The sequence below is a fragment of the Balaenoptera borealis genome, assembly GCF_965194805.1.
Source record: "Balaenoptera borealis genome assembly, chromosome: 20".
NCBI lineage: Eukaryota > Metazoa > Chordata > Mammalia > Artiodactyla > Balaenopteridae > Balaenoptera > Balaenoptera borealis.
Genome location: NC_138879.1, coordinates 5850799 through 5877401, shown reverse-complemented (window position 1 = coordinate 5877401; position 26603 = coordinate 5850799). Strand labels below are relative to the sequence as shown.

At 52.0% G+C, this 26603-nt stretch overlaps 1 protein-coding gene across 2 annotated transcripts in view; it reads left to right on the top strand.

Moving 5' to 3' along the window:
* Window positions 1-26603, top strand: part of SDK2 (sidekick cell adhesion molecule 2) — a 266979-nt gene that overhangs the window by 174044 nt on the left and 66332 nt on the right. For both annotated transcript variants that reach the window (XM_082371682.1, XM_082371681.1), the window contains exons 6-16: window positions 6454-6565; window positions 8557-8747; window positions 8875-8958; window positions 10600-10794; window positions 11317-11433; window positions 13058-13225; window positions 14163-14265; window positions 20268-20444; window positions 20791-20927; window positions 21856-22003; window positions 25847-25987. In XM_082371682.1, the coding sequence (XP_082227808.1) occupies window positions 6454-6565; window positions 8557-8747; window positions 8875-8958; window positions 10600-10794; window positions 11317-11433; window positions 13058-13225; window positions 14163-14265; window positions 20268-20444; window positions 20791-20927; window positions 21856-22003; window positions 25847-25987 (1573 nt within the window). The remainder of the gene's footprint in view (window positions 1-6453; window positions 6566-8556; window positions 8748-8874; window positions 8959-10599; window positions 10795-11316; window positions 11434-13057; window positions 13226-14162; window positions 14266-20267; window positions 20445-20790; window positions 20928-21855; window positions 22004-25846; window positions 25988-26603) is intronic.

The following is a 26603-nucleotide window of genomic DNA, read 5'->3' as shown; positions in this document are numbered from 1 at the left end:
ACTGCTGCTCCAAAAGCCAGCCTCATTTGTCATCCACGGTCCTGCTGGGACGCACCCGCCAGCTCGGAACCTTCCCGTGTCCTTCCTCTGATCCCAGCCTCTGTCTTCAAGGGCCCAGAAAGCCCAGAACATTTCCCAATCCCGACCTGCCCACTCCTGGGCCTTCTGAACACCAGCAGAGCCCCTTCCCACGCGTGCAGTGACCTCCTTCCCCCAGACCGCATTCCTGCCTGCCTAGAAAGAAACCTGGGTGCAGGGAGCAGAGTTCCAGTCTGGATACTGACGTATCAGGGTCACGGGTGTAACCTCTGACATTGACCTGGGCCAGGGTCTCAGTCTCGTCCCGGCACCCTGGGGCCTAGCCCATGACCCGGGGCTGCTGTTTCTATAGGAAAAGGAAGGTAGCCATCAGAGGGATGTTTGTCCCCACGTATTTTCCAGCGCTTAGAATACCTAGAGTCTCATGGAATTGAATCATTTGGTGGGAGGGGTGCTTACGGTCCGAGTCAAGGCCAGGCATCTTCCTGGGTGACTCAGCTGACCCTGAGACCGAGGTTGGAGGCTCCCTCCCGCTCTGTGCTCCTCCCCGCAGCACCCTGCTCTTGGCGGGAATTGCACCAGCTGTTCTCCTGGCCAACTGGGCGGGCTCTTCACTCTCTGCTGCCTCCCCCAGCCCTCCGGCTGGCCCTGGCCCAAGAGAGGCAGGCAGGGTCCCTTGGGACCCCCATGTGTGCCCAAGCCTCCCCCGCCCCACCCCCGTTGTCTGTTTCTCCCCCACCCCGTCGCCCTTCGCCTCCTGCTCTCACGGTGATTGGTACTGGATTGAGAGCGAAGTCAGCTGATTAGCAGCTAATTTCTCCTCCCACGAGTGACTGCACTTCAAATCCCGGTGCCTGTCACTGACACAAATCCCCCAGCTGCCTGCCTGCCTGCCTGCCTGCCGGCCAGTTTCCTAGGAGCAATTGCCACTTCGCCCACCACCGGCTGCATCTCCCCTCATCTGTCTCGCCCCAGCCTCACCTCTCCCTCTGCTCTCCCCCCTCCCCCCTTCCTCCCTCCTCTGCTCAGGGCAGCTCAGCCTCTTAGCAGCCCTCAGGGGACATCCATGCTCTTCAGAAATGGAGAAGGAGAGAGCAAAGACCAGTGACCCCCCCCACCCCGAGTTGCCCTCTGCCCAGGTGCCACCCAGGTGACCTCACACGGACTGTCACAGCTCTTGAAAAGTTCATACCTGGCTGGTGGTCCCCCTGGGTGGCAATCAGAGCTGCACTGTCCAATAGAATTATAATATGAGCCACATATGTAATTTAAAACTTGCCACTGGCCTCACTTTTTCAGAAGGAAAAAGAAACAGGTGAAATTAATCTTATTATATTTTATTTACCCGACATATCCAAAATATTAGCTGTTGAACATACAATCAATAGAGAAAATATTAATGAGATACTTTACACTGGGTTTCTTTTTCCTACTAAGTCTTCCAAATCCGTGTGTATTTTGCACTTAAAGCACATCTCAATTTGGATGCTGGATTTTCATCTGAAATACGTGATCTGTATTTAGATTTCATAAAATTTACAGCTGGAAAGGTGGGATCATATGCCCAAGTTTTTCCACACATACTTCAAAGTGTTCTAACAACTGATTTGGGGATCCGCTTTTAATTAAATGTAAATTAGGTAAAATTAAATCCCATTGCATCAAAGGGGCACCAGTCACGTTTCAAGAGCTCGTAGCCACCTGTGGTTCTCGCCCCACCCCGGCCCATGTCGGACAGGGTAGGTCTGCCCTGGGCCCGCGAGTGCTTGGAAGCCTGCGCGCAGAGGGGAGCAGCTCGCCTCCCTGCTCCCCACCCACTGGACCCGCGGCCCAGTCACGTGGTCCCCAAGCCACAGTTTCCTCGCCCGTGGCAAAGCGTAGTTGGGAGGATCCGATGAGACGACTCGGGGAGAATGGATCACAGTGGATGTCCCCCGTCGCGCCTGTTATCAAAATCGTCCCAGGGCAGCGAGACCCAACTTTGCCCCCACGTGGGGAGCCCCTAAGCTTCCTCGTGCCCCAGGGCCCCGTCCACATCACGAGCTCATGTGGAAGAGGCCCGTCCTTGCTCTGGTTTGCATGTGGTTTTCTTGCTTGATCTTTAGGGCCCCATTCACCCCGCTGTCCAGAGCAGTGCCTGAGCATGGCCAGGCTGTCCCCCTCCCCCTGGCTGGCCCTCCAGAGACCCTGAGTCAGTACAGGCCTCCCTGCGGAGAGCGCCTGATGGAAAGGTGCGTCCTGCCGAGGGTGGGTCCACCCGAGCGGTCCCCCTCTGCCTCCACATCACACCAACAGCCCCCCTTTCCGTCGCCCCACGTGCTGGGCACCGTCCCGCACTCTGCTGCTGCATCGTTACAGCAACCCCTGGAGGCAGTCTGTTATTCCCCTCCACGAGTTACAGATGAGAAAGCGGGGGAAACAGGCCTAAGAGGTGAAGCAGTTTACTTCCCGGCGACATTCGCTAATGATGCACAAACCCCAGAATGGAACCATGTTTCCCTGGCTGCCAAACTCACCTCATTAACCGCTCCCCAGACGTCCCAGAGGGAGACAGATCTCCCTTTTGGCCACTGCCGCCCCCTGAGAGGCACCTGCTGTCTGCTTTCTCGAGACTCTCCAGAAGTTACCCCGCCCCAGTCTTTACCTCCCAGTCATGGCTGCCACCGGCTCCCCTGCTCTCTCCAGCCCCTGCCACTGGTTGCAAACCCACTTCCTCCACCCTGATTCTCCTTGACCGCTCAGGACGTTCAGCTCCACCGACCCCCCTCCCTGGCACCCCGTAACCTGAGCTTCCTCAACCCTGCGTGTCTCCCCCAGTTCTCCCGTCTCCTGCTTCCTTCTCCCCTGACGTGAACAAGCCGATGCCTGGTTCTCTGCCCTTTGTCCCTCCCACTCCCCCACCCCTGGTCCCCAGGGTCCCCCTTGCCCCACCCTCCTGTTCTCTCCGGGCGTGTTACCCCCCCGGGGCTCCTGCCTCGTGTTGCTGAATGTCCCCCCTTGAGCACCTTCATTCCGACATCCCACCGCCATCTCCAACCCAGGGTGACAAAATCCCAACCCATCTCCCTTCTTTGAAAACCTGTTCCTCTTGGGCTTAACTCTTCTCTGTAAAGGGGGCCCCGTGTCCAGGCATCTTGTCCTCTTGTCTGTCGACCCCTCCGTGTAATGTGCCCACCTAGGGCCGACTTCCAGCCCATAGCCCAGCTTGTAAATTCTCAGTAATCTGGCCCTGACCCAACTTCTCCCAGTCAGATCTACTCCCCCTAGCAGGGATGGAAAATGGGATTCACCTCATCAGCCAGCTCTGATCCATTGTTGGTGCTATGTTAAGAAGGGTTCTGAGGACACATCTGGGCTCAGCCAGGAAAAGCACTGACCAATCAGGAGAGTGGGCTGGGGACGGGACAGCATGTGGGCCAGGATCCATCACGTCTGCTCTGGGGCTCTCCCCCCTCATCCATCCCAGCGCTCTGAGGCCACCCCGGCATCGCGCCCACATTTACCTCCGGCTCCCCCCATTCACCTCACCTTCACTCACACAGCGCTCCTGTTCTGGAATGTTCTTCTTCCTTCTGGCTTCTCTGAGTTCCACTCAAGTTCCCCCATCTCCTGTGAGTCCCCAGGGAGCACTTGAGGCTTTGCCTGATCTCCTGTAGCCCTTAACACGTGTGTCCTCCTTCCCTCGGTCAAGAGGCCCCTGAGAGTCCGTGACTTCACCTCCTGGTAGCCTCTGGCTCCATCACTTGGTCCAGGCTGGGTTGGGGGTGGAGGGAAGAAGCAAGGAAACATCCCCCAACCCAAGCACAGGCAGACAAATCCCCAGAGGAGGGACTGTCATCTATTGAGCACCTACTATGTGCCAGGGACTCTGCACTTACCCCAGAGCAGCTTAGCCATGCCCCCCCAGGACCCTCCTTCCAACACCCGTCATGTGCATCTTTAATCTCTTAGACGTCCAAGCGCGGATCTGACTTCTTCCCAGACTGCACACCATGAGGACAGACCCCCGTACCCATCTCACTCGGCGGGGAATCCCTGGTGCCTGGTACACAGTCTGGCACACACAGAGCCCTTACCCAGAAAAGATTTGTTGAGTCGGGAGCTGATCCCACACAACCCTGAGAGGCGGTGATTTCTACCCCCTTTCTGCAGCTGAGAAAAACTGAGACTCGGGGGATGAGGTGACCAGCCGGAGTCATGCCCAGGATGTCTGGGGCAGAGCAAGATTTTGAGCCAGGTCTTCCTGACCGCCAGGCCCTCCTTCACTGCATCCGGGGTCCCTTCCCTCGTACCCGGCAAGCAGCCACCTGGACCTGGGCAGGACGGGGTCCCTGGGTGGGTGTCAGTCTCCCCTTTAACCTCCTAAAGCCAACAAGGCAGCCCTGAGGTCGGGGGGCCAGCCCTCATATTTTTAAACTCCGAGGGCTCTGTTTACCCATTGACGCCGTGGGGCTCTAACTGTCTGTCTTCTCCTCGTGCGCCAGTAACCTGGGCCTCCGTACCTGCACACCCCGGCATGTAGTAAACCATGTGGAGCACACTTTTATGGATTCAGCTATATCAGCAGCTTTCAATCCAATCGCTCTTTATGGCGCCTACATGAGGCTTTTATATTGTTGCAATTATTTTGGTTTATATGCTTCCTTTCTTCCCCCCTTCATTTTAGTTTATTTTTTACATTTTATTCCCATTCTACCTGGGCCTTTCCCAGCAAGGCCTGGAGGCCCAGCAGGAAAACCCTTCCCGGGGCTGACTGGAGTGGACTGACTTCCCCATAAAGCATGTCCTATTGCTGTTACCTGGGGGCCATGCGTTTCATTATGGCCTGCCACCTCCAGAACCTCCCGGCTAGGGGCCACCTGGATGGATTTGTTGTGAGGGAAAGTCCTTGGTGGCTGTATTTCTGGGAGCCATAGAGCAGGTGTACAGAGAGTATTGGAGTTTCTGCCAGTATTGGGCCTATGCTGACCCACAAAGTTAAGAACCTGGCCACTTCTTAAAGAACTCAAAAAATATAAAAAAGGAAATGCTCCTGCCTCTGTTAGGAGAGTTTGGGGTGTTGTTTTGCTTTAATAAAGCCCAATCATGATAAGTTCTCTTTCATTTTAATCATCGACCCTGGAAGTTATACAACAATAGCTCCAGTCCCATGCATTCATTCACCTAACAGATGTATTTGAGCACCTACTGTGTGCTGTGTGGCATGGTTCTGGAAGTGGGGGCGAACAGGACTGTCTTGACTCAGGCTGCCGTAACAGAATACCACAGACGGTGGGGCTCAAACACAGACATTTACTTGTCATAGTTCTGGAAGTCAAAGACGAAGGTACCAACATGGTTCGTTTTGGCTGAAGGCTCTCTTCCCTGGCTTGCAGTTGGCTGCCTTCTTACTTTGTCCTCACATGGCAGAGAGAGAGCTCTGGGGCCTCTTCCTTATCTTATCAAGGCACTAACCCTGTTGGATTAGGGCCCCACCATTATGACCTTATTTAACCCAATTACCTCTTAAAGACCCCACCCCAAACACAGGGGAGTTAGGGCTTCAACATATGAATGGGGGTGGGGTGGGGACAATTCAGTCCAAAGCAAAAGCAAATGAGGTTCCTGCCTCACAGAATGTATTAATTTCCTAAGGGCCACAAACTGGGTGACCTATCTCAACAGAAATTTACTCTGGCACAGAAGTCTGAAATCAAGGTGTCGGCTTGCCCACGCTCTCTCTGACAGGTGTAAGGGAGGATCCTTTCCTGCCTCTCCAAGCCTTTGGCAGTTGCGGGCAATCCTTGATGTTCCTTGGCTTATAATTCATTACTGCAATCTCTGCATCTGTCTTCACCTGGCCTTCTCCCTAGTGGGTCTGTGTCTAAATTTCCCTCTTCTTATACGGACACATCATATTGGACTTCGGGCCCACCCTGATGCAGTAAGACTGCATCTTAACTCGATTGCACTTGCAAAGACCCTATTTTCAAATAAGGTGACATTCACAGCTGCCATGGACTTGAATTTGGGGGACAGTATTCAGCCAACTACAGGGAGTTTGCATTCTGGTAGAAGAGGTGGCAAATGAAGCAGTAAGCCAAGAAGATAAATGCAGGTGGAGGGAAGGATTTTGAAGGCAAAAAACCAGGACAGGGGGACGGGGACGAGGGAGTGGCTGCATTACGGGAGGAGTGGGAGAGGCCTTGAGGTCTCCAGTGCACTCTCCCTGGACACTGTGTGGAGACCCATCAGCAGAGGAGGTGGAAGGGACCCTGGGGTCAGTGTCTGGAGATTCGGCTCTGGGGCTGCTGGGGCGTCTGCCCCATGGCCACCTGCCCCCCTCCATGAGGACAAAGGTCTCCCCTGGCATCCCTCTAATGTGGGGTGGGATTTCCGGCCTCTGTTCCCAGCTGACACCTGTCCTCTCTCCAGATGTAGGGGGCCCCGCAGACCCCATCGCTCCAACCATCATCATTCCTCCCAAGAACACCAGCGTGGTGGCCGGGACCTCGGAGGTGACCATGGAGTGCGTGGCCAATGCCAGGTGGGCAGTGCCCCTCCCCCACTTTAACTCCAGCGAGCGCTCCTGACCTGTGGGCTCAGAGGAGACCAGTCGGAATTCAGACAGGCCCAGAAGTGTCACGTGAGGACCCATGAAAGAAGATGGGGTATTTAGCCTAGAGGAGGGGTGATGGGTGGGCTGTCAGAGAGCCGTCGGTTGCAAGCAGGGCCCACCCGAGAGAAGAGCCCACGCCTCGAGGTGTGGCAGCAGTTACAGGGCAGCAGATCCCAGCCCGGGATATTTGGGGCTGGTGGGGGATCCACTCATACTTCCAACGTTCAGAGCAGCCTGGAGAGGGGTGGCTCACCTCTGCCAGCAGTGCCCTCCTCGCGTGCAGGCATGGGCGAGAGGGAAGCTGTGCTAGGAGACAGGTCACGTGATGGACTTTGCAGGAGGGCAGACCTGGGGTCAGGTGTAAATGCGGCCCCTTCTCAGCCACGTACGACCCTCACTTCTCTCCCTTGGTCGTGTGTGGGCACTGTGCTACGTGCCCTCCCACAAAACCTCCTTTCTTCCAACAGCTACCCACGTAGGTGTCACTACCCTGAAGCCCAGAGAGGGCAAGGAACCTACCCAAGGTCACCCAGCTGACCGATAGCAGAGTTGCAATGCAACAAGCCACCACCCCTCGGGCCCATGCTCACTGCCAGGCTCTGGGCCTCAGTGTCCTCAGCTATAAAATGGGGAATGATGCAGCACCTACCTCGGCAGTGAGGCATGCAGGTAGAGTGCTGGAGCCAGCCCGACCTGACACCTCCTAAGTGCTCCAGAAAGATGATCCGATGTGATGGAGTAGGCAGTTAGACCACTGACCCCAAGGTCACCCCCAGCTGAAGGTTCCCGGACAGCGTGTCTCTGTAGCAGTGCTTCTAAAAGTACGCTTCTCAGGGACTTCCCTGGTGGTCCAGTGGTAAAGAATCTGCCTTCCGGCGCAGGGGACACAGGTTCGATCCCTGGTCGGTGAACTAAGATCCCACATGCCATGGGGCAACTAAGCCTGTGCACCACAACTACTGAGCACGTGCGCCACAACTAGAGAGAGAAAACCCGCATGCCACAACTAGAGAGAAGCCAGTGCACCACAACGAAAGAGCACGCATGCCGCAACTAAGACCCAACGCAGCCAAAAAAATTTTTTTAATACATAAAAGTACACTTCTCAGAACCCAAGTTTCTCACAAGTAGGGAAAAGGCTGCCAGAATGCAAGAGAACACGTTAAGGGAGCAGAGGAGAGCCTGCGAAACACCATTCAGGCCAGGCTGCCCAAACTCGCTCGACCACGAAACCCCTTTTTCATGGGACCCCTCTGAGCCCCCAGGGAACTAGCACGGACCCCACTTTGGCAGATCCGCCCTTGGGGATCCATCAGGTGCTAAACAGGGGAGCCGGGCAAACCCCAGCTCAGAGGTCCTCGGGGAGCCGGGGTCCGTGATGGAGGAAAGGGGGCCCAGCTCACACCCTCAGCCCTCTCTCAAAGTTGGGGGTGCGTATGTCCACCTGCCTGCCTTTGTTTCCCCATCTCCAAACTTTGGGTGCTTCTCTCCCATTTCAACTTGTCACTTTCCCTCACCTTTCACACTTTCCTATCCACTGACTTCTATGGGATGGGGCACGGCACACGGAGCAGAGCAAAAGAAAGAGAGATGCGTGCAAAGGACGCTTTTCTGCTCTCGAGAGCCCCCGAGCATGAGTTACCACTGGGACGGGGTCCTGTGTGAATCCATCCACCCTCGCCACAACCCCTAGGTGGACACAGTTGCCCCCATTTCACAGATGAGGAAACTGAGGCCCAGAGCACTGAAGGAACCGCACCAAACAACGGCTTGCGCCTAGAAAGTGTCAGGGGCGTGGGCAAACCCAGACAGCCTGGCCCCGGACCTGCATTCCTTACCATGCCCTGCCCTGTCTCTCGGGCCTCTGAAGTCTCTGTGGCTGATGGCCTGCCTCCCTCGCCCCCCCCCACCCCACCCAGGCCCCTGATCAAGCTGCACATCATTTGGAAGAAGGATGGGGTGCTGCTGTCCAGCGGCATCAGCGACTACAACCGCCGGCTCACCATCCCCAACCCCACGGGCAACGACGCCGGTTACTACGAGTGTGAGGCCATCCTTCGCAGCAGCGGTGCCCCCTCTGTTGTCCGTGGCGCCTACCTGTCTGTGCTGGGTGAGACGGGGTGGGGCTGCTGGGGTCCCCCAAGCATGGCTGGGGCCTACTTAAGGGTGACCCGAGCGGTGACCATACCAACAGGAGCACAGCTCTGACACCCTCCCCTGGTCCCCCGCTCCTGCAGAACCGCCTCAGTTTGTCAAGGAGCCAGAGAGACACATCACAGCAGAGATGGAGAAAGTGGTGGACGTCCCCTGTCGGGCCAAAGGTAACGCGGTGGTGTGGATGGAGGGGGACAGCAGGGACCCCCGGACCTTCAGCCGCTCCTGTCCCTGACACGGACTTTTCTAAATTCTGCCTCCTTCTCATCACTGAACAGAGAGTCAGTCTGGCTGTAGGTAGACACCCCAGGAAACAAACAGGCCAAATTACCATAATCTCAGGGCTGGAAATCAACCCCGTGTTACCATAACTTGAAGGTTACAAATGAATCCAAATTACCGTAATTTCAGGATAGGTGACAGACCCAAATTGCCCATAATTTGAGAGTTGTAGACAATGCCAAATTATCGTAATGTCAGAACTGCTAGAACTTGAGTGCATCTCTGCCTGGTGTCTGGGCCATTTTGCTTCATCTCCTCCCACCATTTTTACTTAACCCTGCCTTGTCAGAGTTCTTGCAGACTTTCTACTTTTCCCATCCCCACCCCACCTCCTTCAGGTTCCACTGAGCTAAAAGGCACCCCGAAACCAGGGTGAAATCCGGGATGATGGGATGATAGGGGAGAGCGTGCATGACGGGACAGGGTCTGACATTGAACAGAGAGGAGAATGTAGCCCAGGCAGGAGGGAGGGTCCAGTGGAGGGGGAGGGGGGATACTGATCCCCGTTCTGAGACCACACCAGGGGAAGACAGAGATCCATTCATGTATTGAACAAACGTTTTTGGAGGGCTTATCATGTGCCGATACTGTTCTCAGGGCTGGAGAGACACAGAATGAACCAAACAGCCAAATCCCCGCTCTTACAGAACTTAACGTTCTCATGAGGAAGGCAGACAAACCAATAAGCAAATAAAGATAGCGTGTTTCATTTCATCTGAAATGCCATGGGTTGTAAGATGCCCCATTATTTTATGGGCCTCTAAGAAAGAAAAGGGACTGCCAATTAAATGATGACTTGCTGTCGATTGTAAGACACGTCCTGATTTGAGACGTTACAATGTGAAAGAAGGCACTGCTTGGAGTGGATGAAATATTAGAGGACGTCAGGGTTGAAAAGTGCTGGGAAGGAAAAACAAGCAGGCTGAGGGGGCTCGGAGCCACGGGGTGGTCTTTCGAACGGGGTTTGGGGACCTTTTCTGTAGATGTCACATTTGAGCAGAGACGCAGTGGGAGAGGTGAGAGGGCCAGGGGGTACCTGTGGGAAGAGCATGCCGGGCTGGGGACACAGCTTGGGGAAGGCTGAGGGGTAAGGGGCGCCCCCATTCACCTCCCTGTGCGACCCGGTAGGAGGGGGCTTCCGAAGGAACACTGATCCCATCTGCATGCCCCTTGACACAGGGCTCTCTGGTCACCTGGGTTTGTGAAAGCCCAGTTGGAGGTTCCCAGAGCACACAAAAGATGCTGCTAAACATTGCAGAAAAAATATAGCTTGTCCAGTCCAGCCTTTCCAAGCTAAACTAACCCCAGGATCTTTTAAGTTTTCTTGGAACACCTACTCTATGAGAATTTGAGAATTGTCCCTCTGAGAACATCTTTCCCCGCTCCCAAGGCCAACAGTGGCACCTCTGAGAAGGTTCTAGAAACCAAGACACCCCAGGGACACCCCCCCCCCGAGGACTTGCTGCCTCAGCCTCAACCTGAGCATCCCTCAGAGGCGGCTGACGGTGGGCGCTCACCTCCCACAGGTGTGCCGCCACCCTCCATCACCTGGTACAAGGACTCGGCCGTGGTGGAGGTGGGGAGGCTGAGCCGCTTCCGGCAGCGGGGCGACGGGGGCCTGCAGATCAGCGGGCTAGTGCCCGACGACACCGGCATGTTCCAGTGCTTCGCCCGCAACGCGGCCGGCGAGGTGCAGACCTCCACGTACCTGGCCGTCACCAGTGAGTTGGCCTTTCCTGTCCTGCCCGAGTCCCCCCCGCCCAGGACGCAGCTGTCCTCCAAGCCAGGGGCCTCTTGAGAACAGCATGCTTTGCAGTGCGGAGACAGGGTCCCAGAAGGCTGTCCCCCGGGGCCGGGTGGCTCTGGCCGGTGACACCTGCTGCTTCTGCAGCCAGCACCGTTTTTTTCTTTTACAAACCAGAGCCTCGATTTCACATTTGATGAAGGATGAATCCCATTTACCTTGTCATGGAGGGTGTCAGCTGCCCTTGGGGGTCCTCAGTTTCCCCTAAATGGAGACTTGAGAATCAAGGCGGGGGGGGACTAGTGTCACCTGGGTCCTTCCACGGGGCAGGTGCTAAGGGGAGCCCCTCGTGGGCCTTCCGGGCTTCTTCCCGATGCTGGGGCCCTGTCAGGACGCCTGCATCCTTCCCTGCAGAGGGACCCACTCCAGCCAGCGGGAATGGCAGGGCAGAACAAGGACCTGGGGTGTGGCTAAGAGGCCCCACTGTCTCCCTTCGCAGGCATCGCCCCCAACATCACCAGGGGCCCCCTGGACAGCACGGTGATTGACGGCATGTCAGTGGTGCTGGCTTGTGAGACTTCGGGGGCGCCCCGGCCGGCCATCACTTGGCAGAAAGGTAGCTGAGACTGATCTGCTTTGGAGGGTGTGGCCACGTGACAAAGTCTAGGGCAGTCCTCAGGGCTCAGTTCTGGAGCCAGCTAGGTGGGGTTTCCCATGTACAGTTGGGAAGGTTGTGCACTGTACAACCCATGAGGGTTTCTTTCACACCACGGTAGGTACCACGTGCCGCCCTGCTGGGCTCAAGGCTCAGCTCTACCTCTTGTGAGGCCTGTGACCTTGGAGCCTCAAGGTTCCCATCTGTAAAATGGGGACAGTAGGACACATACCTGGGAGTGGCATGAAAACTAGACGAGAGGATGCTCATGAAGGGCCTGCTCTGTGCCTGGGAAGTAGGGAAGCCCAAACAATGATGGCTGATGTAACATCGCGGTGGAGGTTGTTAGTACAGGTAGGAGGCCATCCCCCCTCCGCAGGCAGCTTGCAGGGCTTCAGACACCTGAGCCACCAAAGCCCAGGCTGTCTACCTAGGTCCACCCACCCCGCGTGACTCCTCCACACTCTGCATTGTACACTCACCTTCACAACCCTCCCTGGGGACACACACACATGTACACACACACAGAGTCACTCACTCACACCCCCCCAAGCCTCTGCTCAGATGAACCTTCTCCACAGGACTCACCCAGGCCCTCCCCCGACCCCTCGCTGCTTTATTTTCCCACCTTCTAATACGCAAGATCATCTGCGCATTGGTTTTGCTTATTGCCTGGCCCCCCACGAGGTCAGGGCTTTCAGTTTTGTCCCCCGCTGTCTCCTCAGGGCCTAGAACAGAGTCTGACACACAGTAGATACTCCATCACTGTTGGTGGGGGGAGTGTGGGCACACTCAGGCCCAGAAATAAACACACCCACCTAACACGCTCACTTGTTCAGTATGCCCGCACGTGTGTGCAGAGGGACCCGCTCACCCCCAGACCTGCCCATGGACAGTGCCCTCTGTACAGACAGGTGGGATTTTCTTTAAAATAGGTACAATCACGAAAACCTGCACTCTCAGACTCACTCACACACGGCATGTCCTCTCCCTCCCTCCCTCTCCCTCTTTCCAGGCCTCCCTAGGTCCCACTGCAGAGGGAGGTCGGTCCTGACCAGGGCTGCCCCCGCCCTATGTGTCCCTCTCCGCCCCCACCCCTTGCTGCTCCCACCCATGACTTTCCTCCGCGCCCCTGCAGGTGACTTTCCAGAAGCATCCTTCCACAGGATGCCTGTCACCACTTTGTCAGAGCTTTCTGTCCCCTCCCCCCCAGCCCAGGTGCCAGCTGCCTCTGAGGGCTGTACCCGACAGCGTCAAGAGACAGTGCTGGCTTCCTCTGGTGAAAGGCAGACAGCATGGTGGGTGGAGAGACATCAGGAGCCCCGGGCTCGGGGCCACCCACTCTGTGACCGTGTGCCCTTGTGTCCGTCACCAAGTCAGAAGCCATTCTGGTCCCCAGCCCCGCTGCCACCACCATTGCCCCACCGGTGGCCCTTCCAGCCTTTCTGAAGCTGGGAGCCTGCCTGAGCCCACCCTGCCCCAGAGGGGCCGGGGACAGGTGGGAGTGCCGTCCAGGCCCGTGGCCATGTCAGTGTGCCGGGGCGGCAGCCTGAACCCGTGCATCCCCCCCCGCCGTGTCGCCCAGGGGAGCGCATCCTGGCCAGCGGCTCTGTCCAGCTGCCTCGCTTCACGCTCCTGGAGTCCGGCAGCCTGCTCGTCAGCCCCACGCACACCTCCGACGCCGGCACCTACACCTGTTTGGCCACCAACTCTCGGGGGGTCGACGAAGCTTCGGCCGACCTGGTCGTGTGGGGTGAGTGTGCAGGGCGAGCGGGAGCTCTTTCCACGCCTGCGGGTGGGTTTGCACTGAGCGCGCGTGAGCACCTGCAGCTCCACATCCGCATGTCTGTCCAGCCGGCGTGTCTTACGAGAAGGACCTGGATGGATCAGTGCAGAGGACAGGTCACAGGAAGGCCGAGGGCTCGCGGGTGATCCCGTGTGAGCGAGGCTCTGGCCGTGCCTGGCCAAGCTGAGAGAAGAGAGAGCTGATGGGCATAGACTTCAGGGCCGAAATCAGCACACTTTTTCTGTAAAGGGCCAGATAGTAAATATTTCAGGCTTTGTGGGCCAGTCTCTGTCACAGCTCCATGAACTCTTCTGTTTCATCAAGAAAGCAGCTGTAGACAGTGGTGGATCCAGCGGGTGTGACTGAGTGCCAGTACAGGGGAATTTACCCAGCCAGGCCCCCAGCTGGGCTTGACCCCAGGCTGTGGTTTGTGACCCCTGCTCTGGGGCAACTTCCCAAGCCCCTTCCCGCCCTCAGATTGTACCACTTGGGATCTGGTACCACACGTAGGTGTGGGCCGCCCTTCTAGGCTGAGCGCCAGGGGCCTGGTGGGTGATGTGATGCATTAGATCTGGAATCAGACGATCCTATTTTTACCCTGGCTAGACCACTGGTGTGCTGGGAACACAACCCTGATCTTTCTTCATCCCTTGCGTGGGTTTGTGGGAGCAAAATTATAAGAGCCCCCGCTGTGATCATGGCTTCCAAGAATTCACGTACCGTGGAAGCACGTGGTTCTTAACGTTCTGGGACATTCACCACAGCAGACCAGTCCACCAGTAGAATTCAGCCACTCGGGTGCCGTTCACCTGAAGGTCCCCCTCCCCTACACCTGCATCTCACCTGTCTCTCTGGGACCCACCTGTTTCCCTTCCCACCACGCCGTCTCCCTGCTCTCTTTCAGCCCGGACCCGCATCACCAAGCCCCCCCAGGACCAGAGCGTCATCAAGGGAACCCAGGCCTCCATGATGTGCGGAGTGACCCACGACCCCCGGGTGACTGTGAGGTACTCCTTCGGCTGTGGCCCCTTGGAGGCAAAAGGGGAGGGGCAGCTTTAGGGGGTAGCTGGCTGCTGGGCGAGTGTCCACACGGGTAAGTGTGGCCCGTGCAGAGCTAGTGCAGGGCTGGGACATGGAAGACACTAAGTAAATGCCTGGCGGACTGAGCCAGCCTGAGATGAATTGGGCAGTGGTGGGGGAGGGGAAGGGGCTGGGGGGTGAAGAAGTGGAGGAAAGGGAGTGGAGGAGGGCGGAAGGGAGGGGATGAGAAAGAGGCATCTGTCTGGGGAGAGATGGAGGCTGCGGGTTGCTCGGGACCTCCTGCTAGCACCGCCCCCCAGGCCTTAGACCCTCCGCCCACTGCATGGACAGCAGGGGGGTCTGGGTAAACAGGCGTGGGAGCAGTGACAGGGCTGGGAAGGGAAAGGGTCCTGAGGTGACCCTCAAAGGGACACATGTGAGAGACAGAGGCCCAGCCTGGGGCCACCCCCGCCATCCTCCTTGGGAGCCCAGACCTCGGCAAGCCACTTGGCCTGGAGGGAACCAGGTCCCGCTGTGGAAGGCCCTGGAGAGGCCAGGGAGCACAGAAGCAGCCAAGAAGGGCACGAAAGCTGGGAGCCCTCCCAGGCTGGGCACGAGGACACTTCCTGGGCCAACCCTGGGAAATGTTTCCAGAACTAAAACCGGGACAAAATGGTCCCTTCAGGCTCTCCCTTGAGCTCTGGGATGCTGAGTAAAAACCATCACTGTTTCCTTAGAAGTAAATACTCCCTCCGTGCTGCTTCTCTATTTTATGGGCAACGTCACTGCCGAAGCAACTGGCACGGAGCTGGAAGGGCCGGGCACTGATGCCACTTGGAGTAACGGCCCGCTCTGCTCAGGAGGCAGTTGTGTCCTGGGGCCCCACCTGGTGGCCACTGGGTATATGACAGTCTGTATGGCCGTGACAAATGGGACCCCGGAAGCCAAGGTTGGCGGCAAGGGTACTACAACTTTTTTTTTTTTTTTTTTTGCTTTATTTCCCCTTTTTTATTTTATTTTTTATTGAAGTATAGTTGATTTACAATGTTGTGTTAATTACTACTGTACAGCAAAGTGATTCAGTTATACATACATATCTGTATATTCTTTTCCATTTTGGTTTATCGTAGGATATTGAGCATAGTTCTCTGTGCTACACAGTAGGACCTGTTGTGTAAAGGCTGTGTATAAAAGCTCACATCTGTAACCCCAGCTTCCCAGTCCATCCCTTCCCCAGCCCCCTCCCCCTTGGCAACCACCAGTCTGTTCTCTATGACCGCGATTCTGTTTCTGTTTTGTAGATAAGTTCATTTGTGTCATATTTTAGATTCCACATGTAAGTGATAGCATATGGTATTTGTCTTTCTCTTTCTGACTTACTTCACTTAGTATGATAATCTTTAGTTGCATCCGCATTGCTGCAAATGGCATTATTTTGTTCTTTTTTATGGCTAATATTCCGTTGTGTGTATGTATGACATCTTCTTTATCCATTCCTCTGTCGATGGACATTTAGGTTGTTTCCATGTCCTGGCTATTGTGAATAGTGCTGCTATGGACATAGGGGTGCATGTATCTTTTTGAATTATAGTTTTGTCTGGATATATGCCCAGGAGTGGGATTGCTGGATCATTTGGTAGTTCTGTTTTTAGTTTTCTGAGGAACCTCCATACTGTTTTCCACAGTGGCTGCACCACCTTACATTCAAGGGTACTAGGCTTTTAGATCCACACCCATTCTCAGAGGATCTGTCTCAGTCCCCAGTTGGAGAAACACCTCATTAAACATTAAACATTGGCCCTTTAGGCTAGTCATCGTCAAATGCAAACATGAGCCTTGAAATCACATAGATGTAGTTAGAACATGGCCAACAGATAATCTAGAATATGCTTATCCCAGGGCTTATTCGATTTTTATTAAAAAAATTAATATACCAACTGTAAAAATGTCTTCCAGGAGAACCCACACGTTCTCCCCATAGAACACTGCTGTGGGTCTCAGACCCATACATAAATAGTCGCTATCATTTTAGCATCCATTAACTGAAAATTTTTATTGTAACGAAAAGCTATATTAAGTCAGTAAAACTTTAAAATAAATTGGTATTTTATTAAAATGTTATCTACTAATACTTGGGAAAAACTTGCACATTTTATTCATCCTCTGGACAATTCTTGTGAACAAAGAGATTTAGGGACCCTTTGCAATATATCTGCAGGCCCACGTTCCAGGACCCCCAGTGAACTACCGATGGGAAATCACTGTTCCAGTTTACTGGAGGGGTCCTCGCCTTAGAGTGGAATTACCCATCTAGGACAATCTTTTTAAGATGGGGGAGGGAACAGAATTGGTCCATCATCCCCCCAAACTGGCAAAGTCTGTGGCCAAGACCACCCCGACATCTCCCACCCATGCCTAGCTTCCATCACCTTGGGGGAGGGGAGCTTCCCTGCGGCCCTCCACCTCCTTGAGGTGAGTCTTAGGGGTGGGGTGGGCCCCAGACTTAAGTATTTTTTAGAAGTCCCCGAGGTGATTCTGATGTGCAGCCAGAATTAAAATCCCTGTTCTGGCGGCAGGAGACATACCAGGGGTTCCCTGAGCACACAGACTGGAAAGGATTTGAACAACCAAATCAGACAATACTGGTAGCCACTTAATCCTGGTTACATGTCCTCAGAATAAAGCTGGGCTCCAGGGGACGCAGGCTGGGCAGGTGTAGGTGGCAGCATGAAAAGCCTCCACAATTGCTTCTGTTTGGTATCTGAACCCAGATCTAGACTGAATCCGAACAGTCCACTTTGTTAATATTAATCAATATTGTTACTGTTTTTTCTTATTATACAGCTAATAGGTATCCGTTTTAGGAGGAAGATATAGAAAACGCAGGTAAACCAAAGACCATGGGGAGGAATGGAGAGAGAGGAAGTAGAAAAGTAGATTAATCTGTGTTTCCTTTCACTAGAGATAGTAATATTTGGGTGTCATTTGAAAAAACTAGAAACAGTGTTTTAATCTGCCTTTACCCTTACGAACCTATTGTGAATCTCGTCCTCTGTCAATTATATGACTGTTCAGTCCTCCACTGTGTGGGTGCCACATAATTTGTTACCAATTCCCTAATGCTGGGTATGTGGATTGTTTCTGAATTTTTGCTAATGTTAAGAAGTATCGTTCTGAATGTCCTTATAAGTAAATATTTTTGCACATCTTTGATTTCCTGAGGACTGTATAATATTATTTAAAGCTGAAAACCACTCATCAAAATTGTTTAATAGCTAGCTATATCATTACAGATTATTTGGGGAAATTTTATCCTAAGTTAAATGGATTGATGGGTTCTTTTTTTTTTTAACATTCTATTATGGAAATTTTAAAACATACCCCAAAGAAGAGAATTGTATCCTCAGCCCTCCTGTACCCACCTCTCAGCCTCAACAATTACCAGCGTTTAACCCATCTTGTTTCATGTGTCTACTCCCATGCTTTTTTTTTTTTTTTTTTTTTTTTGTGCTGCACCTCACGGCATGCGGAATCTTAGTTCCCCAACCAGGGATCAAACCTGTGCCCCCTGCAGTGGAAGCGCCGAGTCTTAACCACTGGACCGCCAGGGAAGTCCAACCCCACATTTTTTTTTTTTAACTGCAAATTTTTTTAAAAAGCAACTTTCAAACGTAATTTCACCATTAAATATGTCATTTCTTACTGAAAAGGACTTTTCTTTAAATATAACAGCCATGTCCCCCGTCACACCTAACACAACGAACACTTCCTTGGTTTCTTCTATTACCAGCTCATATTCCAGTCGCCATGATTGTCTCAAGGTGTCTTTTTACAGGGGGTTGGTTTAACTCAGGGTCCAAACAAGGTCCACACATTGTGTCTGATTGGTGTGTCTCTTTTATTCTACATGGTACCCTCTCCCCTTCTTTTTATTTTTGTCCTTATTTTTGTTTTCGTTTTTGCCTTGTTTTCATGCGCTTAATTAGTTGGAGAAACCAGGTTCTGCAGGACGGAGGTCAGTGTGTGTGTGTGTGTGTGTGTGTGTGTGTGTGTGTGTGTGTTCCGATAAGACTTTATTTACATAAGTAGGCAACAGGCCATAGTTTGCAGAATATCCCTGCTGTAGAATAGTCCACATCAGGGTTTGGCTAGCTGCTTTTTCATGGTGTGGTTCACTTCTTCTTCTATCCCTTGTGTTTCTAATTAGATTCAGGTAACTGATCATTAGATTCAAGTTCAGTAGTTTTGGAACAAACACTTTGCAGGTGGTGATAGATATTTCCTAAAGCACCACATCCTGGGACAAATTATGTCTGCTTGTTATAGGTTGTTTCTTAAGCAGGAATTACTCTCTGCAGCTACATTTGCTTTTAAGTAAAGTTCTATCCATCCCATCAGTGCTGGCAAGGATGATCCTTTTCTAGCTAAAGAGATGAATTCTCTGTGATTACTTTTGGCAATTTGCAAATATGTATAAAAAGTGTTAACATTTAACTTGTCAATTTACTGCTGAGAATGTATACTCGAGGGAATGATTTAGAATGTGGCAGATATTTTGCCACAAGGATGTTCATCACAGCATTAACTATCCTATCAGAAAACAAGGAGCTAAATTGGATGTCCAACATTATGGGATCAGTTACATTGAAGCACTATGCAGCCAGCATGAACCACGGTGAGGAAATGTCACATTAAAAGGAATTTTTGATATTGTCTTGGGTGGAAAAAGCAGCTTTAAAATCAGGATGGATGGATAGATAGCTGGGTATTATTTATATTAAAAATATGCTGTATCAGTAGAACTATATAGTGATGGCTAACTTCTGTCAATCACGTACCATGTTTCTGGCGCTACTCCAAGTATTTTATATTAACTCACACAGTCCTTATGGCAACCCTATGAGGTGGGTGGTATTACTTCCCTCATATGACAGATGAGGAAACTGAGGCACAACCAGATTAAATAAATATACCCAGGACCACAACGCTGGTAAGTGACCAGGGCAACATTCGACCCAAGAATCTGACCCCAGAACATAGTAGCAATGTGGTAACTGCCCAGGAGAGAAAAGTCTGGAAGGTTTACCCTCAAATGTGAATCATGATTACCCCTTAGGGGAAAGCTTTTGAGTTTTTTTTTCCTTTTTCCTTCATTCTTTTCTCATCTGTACTTGCTACTTTTCTGATTTTTTAAACTTAGGTTAAAAATATTACAGGCTCATTCTCCCAAGCCGTCTCACACTCCCTAAACCCAGAGAGTTCTAGGGCCGTGTGATTCAGTCCCATCACCCTGTCCCTTCATTGAGCGAGCGATGGGTTATTAGGAAAGCATCCCAGCCCGACCGCATTCCTGCCCTGGTCGCCCTGGTTGACCTTCCCTGGGGGGTAGCAGCCCAGCATCCTGCCAGGAGCTGGCACCCTGTGTGTGTTGATGACAATTATTGTGTCTCCTCCAGAACAAATCCAGAGCAGATATTTCTCATTGTCAGGCACGGGCATGTGTGTAACTTCTCAAGTCCCCCTTTGTACTGACTGACCAAAGCTAAAGTGATTTTTCTGGACGCTGAAGTTAATTTGTCACAGTGATGCATTGATCTAATGATTCCCTTCATAAAACTAATCCCCGGATGTAGTCTACGTGGAGAAGTTCATTCTTTTTCCAGCCCTAATCTTTTAACCTCTTTGGAAGAATACCTTTTGTCCACTCTGTGCCGCTTGGTGATGGCTTCCGGCCAGAAGCAACCAGGCTGTGACCTGGACCTGAACTGAAGGTGTGAACGGTGGATAATGCTGTGGTTATGCTCCTGGACCGAGGGCCCCACCCGCAGGCGTGATGGGCTGCAGGTGCCCCCTCTGTGGCTGGGGGCTCGCCCCCTGCCCACCCTTGGAGCTCCCTGCTCCAGACCAGCCCTGGGTTGTGCCCACCCCCGGCAGCCCCCCACCCTGCCTTCCCTGCCTCTCTATACTTAGCGGTCCTTCTTACTCTCAGGTACGTCTGGGAGAAGGATGGGGCCACGCTGAGCATGGAGGGCAACCCCCGCATCCGTCTGGACAGAAACGGCTCCCTGCACATCTCGCAGACGTGGTCCGGGGACATCGGCACCTACACCTGCCGGGTGCTCTCAGCCGGAGGCAACGACTCTCGCAGCGCCCACCTGCGCGTGAGGTGAGGGCGGCCTGCCCAGGCTCCGGGGTGAAGGGGTGCAGGCGGCAAAGGCAAGGCTGCGTCTAGGCAGGCCACCAGGCCAGGTGTGACCTGAGCCCGCCCACCTCACCCCAGCATCCTCCAGGCCTTCGCCGGCTCAGTTCGGCCCCTGTCAAGGGCGGGGAGTCTGGGTTATGGCTTTGGACAGGTGGGCTCCAGAGCCAGTGCGCAGAATCTCCAGCTAGAGGGCCCCGAAGGCTGGGTTTCGGGGGCCGAGCACCAGATATCACGGGAGCTCAGACTGAGTCCTGGGTGTCACCTGATTCTAGACCTCACGGGGGGGCCCCGCCACACCTGTCTCCTCCAGGCAGCTGCCTCATGCCCCTGAGCACCCAGTGGCGACTCTCAGCGCCATGGAGAGAAGGGCCATCAACCTGACGTGGGCCAAGCCCTTTGACGGCAACAGCCCGCTGATCCGCTACGTCCTGGAGATGTCGGAGAACAGTAAGGCTGCTCGCGCCCCCTCCACCGACCGCAGCCAGGGCGACCCCACTTCTGTGCCTTTGAGCGAACCCTCTGGATGGCCCATCTCCCTCATCTGTAAAATGAGCCACGGCGTCCTCCAGTCGTGTGACAATTGAACGAGATAACGCACGGGCTGGACTTGGGACCTGCCACCCAGAAGCCCCAAGACACTGGCCATTTGTTTTTTGTTGGTTTTTTTTTTTAATTAATTAATTTATTTATATATATATTTTTGGCTGCGTTGGGTCTTTGTTGCTGCGCGCGGGCTTTCTCTAGTTGCAGCGAGCGGGGGCTACTCTTTGTTGCGGTGCGCGGGCTTCTCATTGCAGTGGCTTCTCCTGTTGCGGAGCACGGGCTCTAGGTGCGCAGGCTTCAGTAGTTGTGGCTCACGGGCTCTAGAGCACAGGCTCAGTAGTTGTGGCCACGGGCTTTGTTGCTCCACGGCATGTGGGATCTTCCCAGACCAGGGGTCGAACCCATGTCCCCTGCATTGGCAGGCGGATTCTTAACCACTGTGCCATCAGGGAAGTCCCTGGCCATTAGTTTGTTTTTTTTTTAATTTTTATCCTCCATCCCCAAGCCATGAACTCCAAAATAATTAGCAGGCATCATTTGAGTGGTGTTTCAAATACAGTTTGCTAGAGCTCATCAATTTGAGAAAAAAAAAAAGATAGAAAAGGCCTCTCAGTTCCCATGAGCCCTTGCTCCCTCCTCAGGACTCCCCAACCCCCTGGGACATGTGGGCTAAGGGGACCCAGAAAAATGACGTGACCAGCCTCTACTGGACCAAGCTGGGGAGGTACTACCCTGCCAGCCCAAACGAGGCTGGACGCCTGCTGGGAATGGAGGGGGAAGAAGCGTGCGCCCCCAAGATGCCCACCTCAGCCTCCACCCTCTGTCCCTGTAGATGCCCCCTGGACAGTGCTCCTGGCCAGTGTGGACCCCGAGGCCACCTCGGTGATGGTCAAGGGCTTGGTTCCCGCACGTTCCTACCAGTTCCGTCTTTGTGCCGTCAACGACGTGGGGAAAGGACAGTTCAGCAAGGACACAGAGAGGTGAGGGGAGCAGGGTGGGTGTCAGGGGCTCCAACGGTGGGTGTCAGGGGCTCAACTCTCTAACCCAGTTGAGTTGTCCCTCTCACTGTGGGCCATGCGCGTTCCAAGACTTAACCCCATTCTGCTCTACGTCCCCATGGGTTGCCATTATTGTTAAACGCACGTGAATTTCCAAAGACATCTAGGATCTACACGGATCTCTGTATGCAATGCCTTGCATGGTGCCAGACCCCATGAAGCCTCCAACAAAGCTTTTTTTAACATGATGAAAGTTTAATAAAAACAGCAGTTCATGCATTTTAATACCCACTTGTGTAGGAGGCGCGTTCTAGCCACCTAGACCCCCATAGAACAAGCAGCCTCCTCTAGTGAGAAAGAAGACATCAGGTCAGAATGATAGTGGCACCAATCCCACGCCCCAAAGCTGTGTGCTTTGCTCTTTATTTTTTTATGTGTATTTTTTTTTCCAGATTTATTGAGATATCGTTGACATGTAACATTATGTAAGTTTAAGGTGTACAATGCGTTGATTTGACACACTCCTGTATGGCAAAATGATTACCCCCGTGGTGTTAGCTGACACCTCCATCCTGTCACATAATTACCATTTCTTTTTGTCGTGAGAACATTTGAGATCTACTTTCTTAGTAACCTTCAAGTATATAATACAGTATTCTTAGCTATAATCACCATGCTGTATATTCCATCACCAGAACTTGTTATTCTTATAACTGGAAATTTATGCCTTTTGACTAACATCTTCCCCAGCCCCCCACCTCCTCTGTTTCTCTGAGTTCAGCTCCTTTAGACTGCACATATAAGTGAGATCTACAGTATCTGTCTTTCTCTGTCTGACTTATTTCACTTAGCATAATACCCTGCTGGTCCATCCATGTTTTTGCAAATGGCAGAATTTCTTTCTTTCTCATGGCTGGAAAATATTTCATTGTATAGCTGTGTTACATCTTCTTTATCCATTTATTTGTTGATGGACACTTAGGGTGTTTCCATATCTTGGCTATTGTGAATAATGCTGCCGTGAACACGGGGGTGCAGATATGTCTTTGAGATCCTGTTTTCATTTCTTTGGGGTGGATATATACCCAGAAGTGGGGTAGCTGGATCACATGGTAGTTCTATTTCCAATTTGGGGGGAGAACCTCCATACTGTTTCCCATAGTCCCTATACCAATTTTTACTCACACCAACAGTGCATGAGGGGTCCCTTTTATCCACATCCTCACCAACGCTTGTTATTTGTTGTCTTTTTGATAATAGTCATTCTGATGGGTGTAAGGTAATATCTCACTGTGGTTTTGATTTGCATTTCCCTGATGGTTAGTGACGTTGAGCACCTTTTCATTGACCTGTTGGCCATTTTTATGTCTTCTTTGGAAAAATGTCTATGCAGCTCATTTGCCCTTTTTTTTTTTTTTAATTAATTTATTTATTTATTTTTGGCTGTGTTGGGTCTTCGTTTCTGTGTGAGGGCTTTCTCTAGCTGCGGTGAGTGGGGGGCCAGTCTTCATCGCGGTGCACGGGCCTCTTATTATCGTGGCCTCTCTTGTTGCGGAGCACAGGCTCCAGACGCGCAGGCTCAGTAATTCTGGCTCACGGGCCTAGCTGCTCCGCAGCATGTGGGATCTTCCCAGACCAGGGCTCGAACCCGTGTCCCCTGCATTAGCAGGCAGAGTGTCAACCACTGTGCCACCAGGGAAGCCCTGCCCATTTTTTGATCAGATTATTTAGTGTTTTGCTGTTGCGTTGTATGAGTTCTTTATATATTTTGGATATTAACCCCTTATCAGATATATGGTTTGCAGATATTTTCTCCCATTCCATATGTTGCCTTTTCATTTTGTTGTTTCTTGTTCTGTGCAGAAGCTTTTTAGTTTGATATAGTCCTGCTTTTATTTATTTTTGCTTTTGTCGCTTGTCCTTTTGGTGTCATATCCAGGAAATTACTGCCAAGACCAGCATCAAGGAGCTTTTCTCCTATGTTTTATTCTAGGAGTTTTATAGTTTCAGGTCTCAAGTTTGTCTTTAATCCATTTCGAGTTCATTTTTGGGAGTGGTGTAAAATAGAGATCCAATTACCTTCTTCTGCATGTGGTTATCCAGTTTTCCCAACATCATTTATTGAAGAGACTATCCTTTTCCCATTGAGAAGAGTTAATATTGTTAGAATGTCCATATCGCCCAAAGCCATCCGTTGATTCGATGCAATCCCTATCACAATTCCAATGGCATTTTTCGCAGAAATAGTAAAAAACAATTCTAAAATTTGTATAGAGCCACAAAAGACCCCAAATAGCCAAAGCAATCCTGAGAACAAAGAACAAAGCCAGAGGCACCACACTTCCTGATTCCCAACTATACTACAAAGTTATAGTAACCAAAACAGTATGCTACTCATAAAAATAGACACATAGGGAATTCCCTGGCAGTCCAGTGGTTAGGACTCAGCACTTTCATTGCTGTGGCCCAGGTTCAATCCCTGGTTGGTGAACTGAGATCCTGCAAGCTGCATGGTGCAGCCAAAAAAAAAAAAAAAAAATAGACACATAGACCAATGGAACAGAATTGAGAGCCCAGAAATAAACCATCATAGTGTTTGCTAAGGGAGCCAAGAATGCATTTTGCTTTTTAAAAGATGCTCTTTGGTGTGTACACAGACCTGCCACTGGGTTAAATCAATCATTGTGGTTTCCCCACAGTTCCAGTAAGCTTGAATCCCTTTGGCTTTTACTAGGGGGATGCCACAGGGGCTGTGACACTCTAACAGGAGGAAGAAGTGACAGCTAACAGCCTGGCATGGAGAGCGGTTATAGGAGAATTTATTCATTCACTGTTTACTGAGCACCTACTATGTGCCAGGCCATGTTTGGACCACGAGAGGTGGTACAGGGGAAAAAAATGGACATAGCCCCAATCCTTCAGAGCTACGAAATCCCAATAACAAGAGGCCTCAAAGTGTAGGGAAACCATCCTATAACTTCTCCAGTCCTTTGGGCTTCCCTCTGTAATGCTGATTCATCTTCCTAATGAATTGTCCTGAGTCAGCAAGAAAAAGGTTAAATTACCCTCACTTTAGGCTTTACAAAGCCATGGGAGGGTGCAGGATGTTTTGGAAAAGCTATCCATCAGGAAACAAAAACGTAAACAAAACGGGAAAGACATCCATCAAAAATAATCAACTTTTGTTATTAATGGATGCATGTCATTTATGTGAAAAATACAGAGGTGGAATGCTGTGTCCCCTGGCCATGCCAGAGAAAGAAATGCAGTAGCACCGGGCTTCGGGGGGTGGGGGGATGCTCAAACTCTCACCCACACACCCCGCCACCCCTACCCGGCCCGCCCTACCTCTGCCTGGGCTCAGCTGGTTCGTAAAGGAAGCCCGGTTCAAGTTCACCACCAGCTGGTAACTGGGAGGTGAGTATTTGACACTCCTGCTCCTAAAATACTTGAACACTCATGACGTCATCAACCCCGACAGCAGCTTCTTTGACAAATGGGAAACCAAGGCCTGTGTCCCTCAACCGCACAGAAAATACACATATCTGGTGCTTTACAGTGTTTTAAAAAGACTTCCATATACATTGTGTCATTCAAGCTTCAACCACTCATAAAGCAGGCAAGTGGACTTTATGATACTACTTTTACAGATAAAGAAGCCAGCTCAGAGAGGTTAATTGACTAGCCCAAAAGCACACAGCAATTGTGCAGAGTCATCCAGGGGCAGAGCAGGGTGGGGCCTCTTCATATCCCGTTAAACTCCTGTATTTACCGTGGAGACTAGGAGTGAAAAGCCCTGCCCATTCTTGGTGTTTTCCTATCCAGGGTCTCCCTTCCTGAGGAGCCCCCCACGGCCCCTCCACAGAATGTCATCGCTAGCGGCCGGACCAACCAATCCATCATGATCCAGTGGCAGCCACCTCCCGAGAGCCACCAGAATGGCATCCTTAAGGGCTACATCATCAGGTAGGCGTCCGGACCGGGGAAAGGAAGGGCCGCCCAGACTCAAGAGGAAAGAGATGAGGGAGGGTCAGGGAGTGGATTGGAAAACAGAGCAGATTCATGGCAGGTCCTTCTTCATCAACAAGGACCAGGCAACAAGAAATGCCTACACTACAGTAGGAAGGATTGAAGTTAGACATCTAGAAGAACTTCCAGCAGTGAGAGCCTTGGAAACCAATAGGAATGGTTAGAGAGGAGATACAATGTAGCCTCCTTAAGGCTGTACGGATGGCAAGTCTGCCATCTGTCAGGGCTACATAGGAATAGGGCTGCACGGAGACACATAACTGTCCAGGGGACCAACCACCTGGGAAACCAAGAATATTCTAGCAGGCCAGATTTCCCCAGGACAGACAATGAGTGGACGAATTACTAGGCCAAGAACTGGTTAAAAAGTGGAAGTCCTGTCTTTGGTCCCTACTGCCAAATGAAGCCCAGTTATATAGCCTTTTATTTTTACATTTGACTGTGGGTGCTTCACTGGTAACCTGAAAGTGTATTATTAAGTTGTTACTAAAATTTGGTATTCATAAAAGAAAAGTAGCCTGTTACTTGAAACTTCTGAGAACTTGTGTCAATA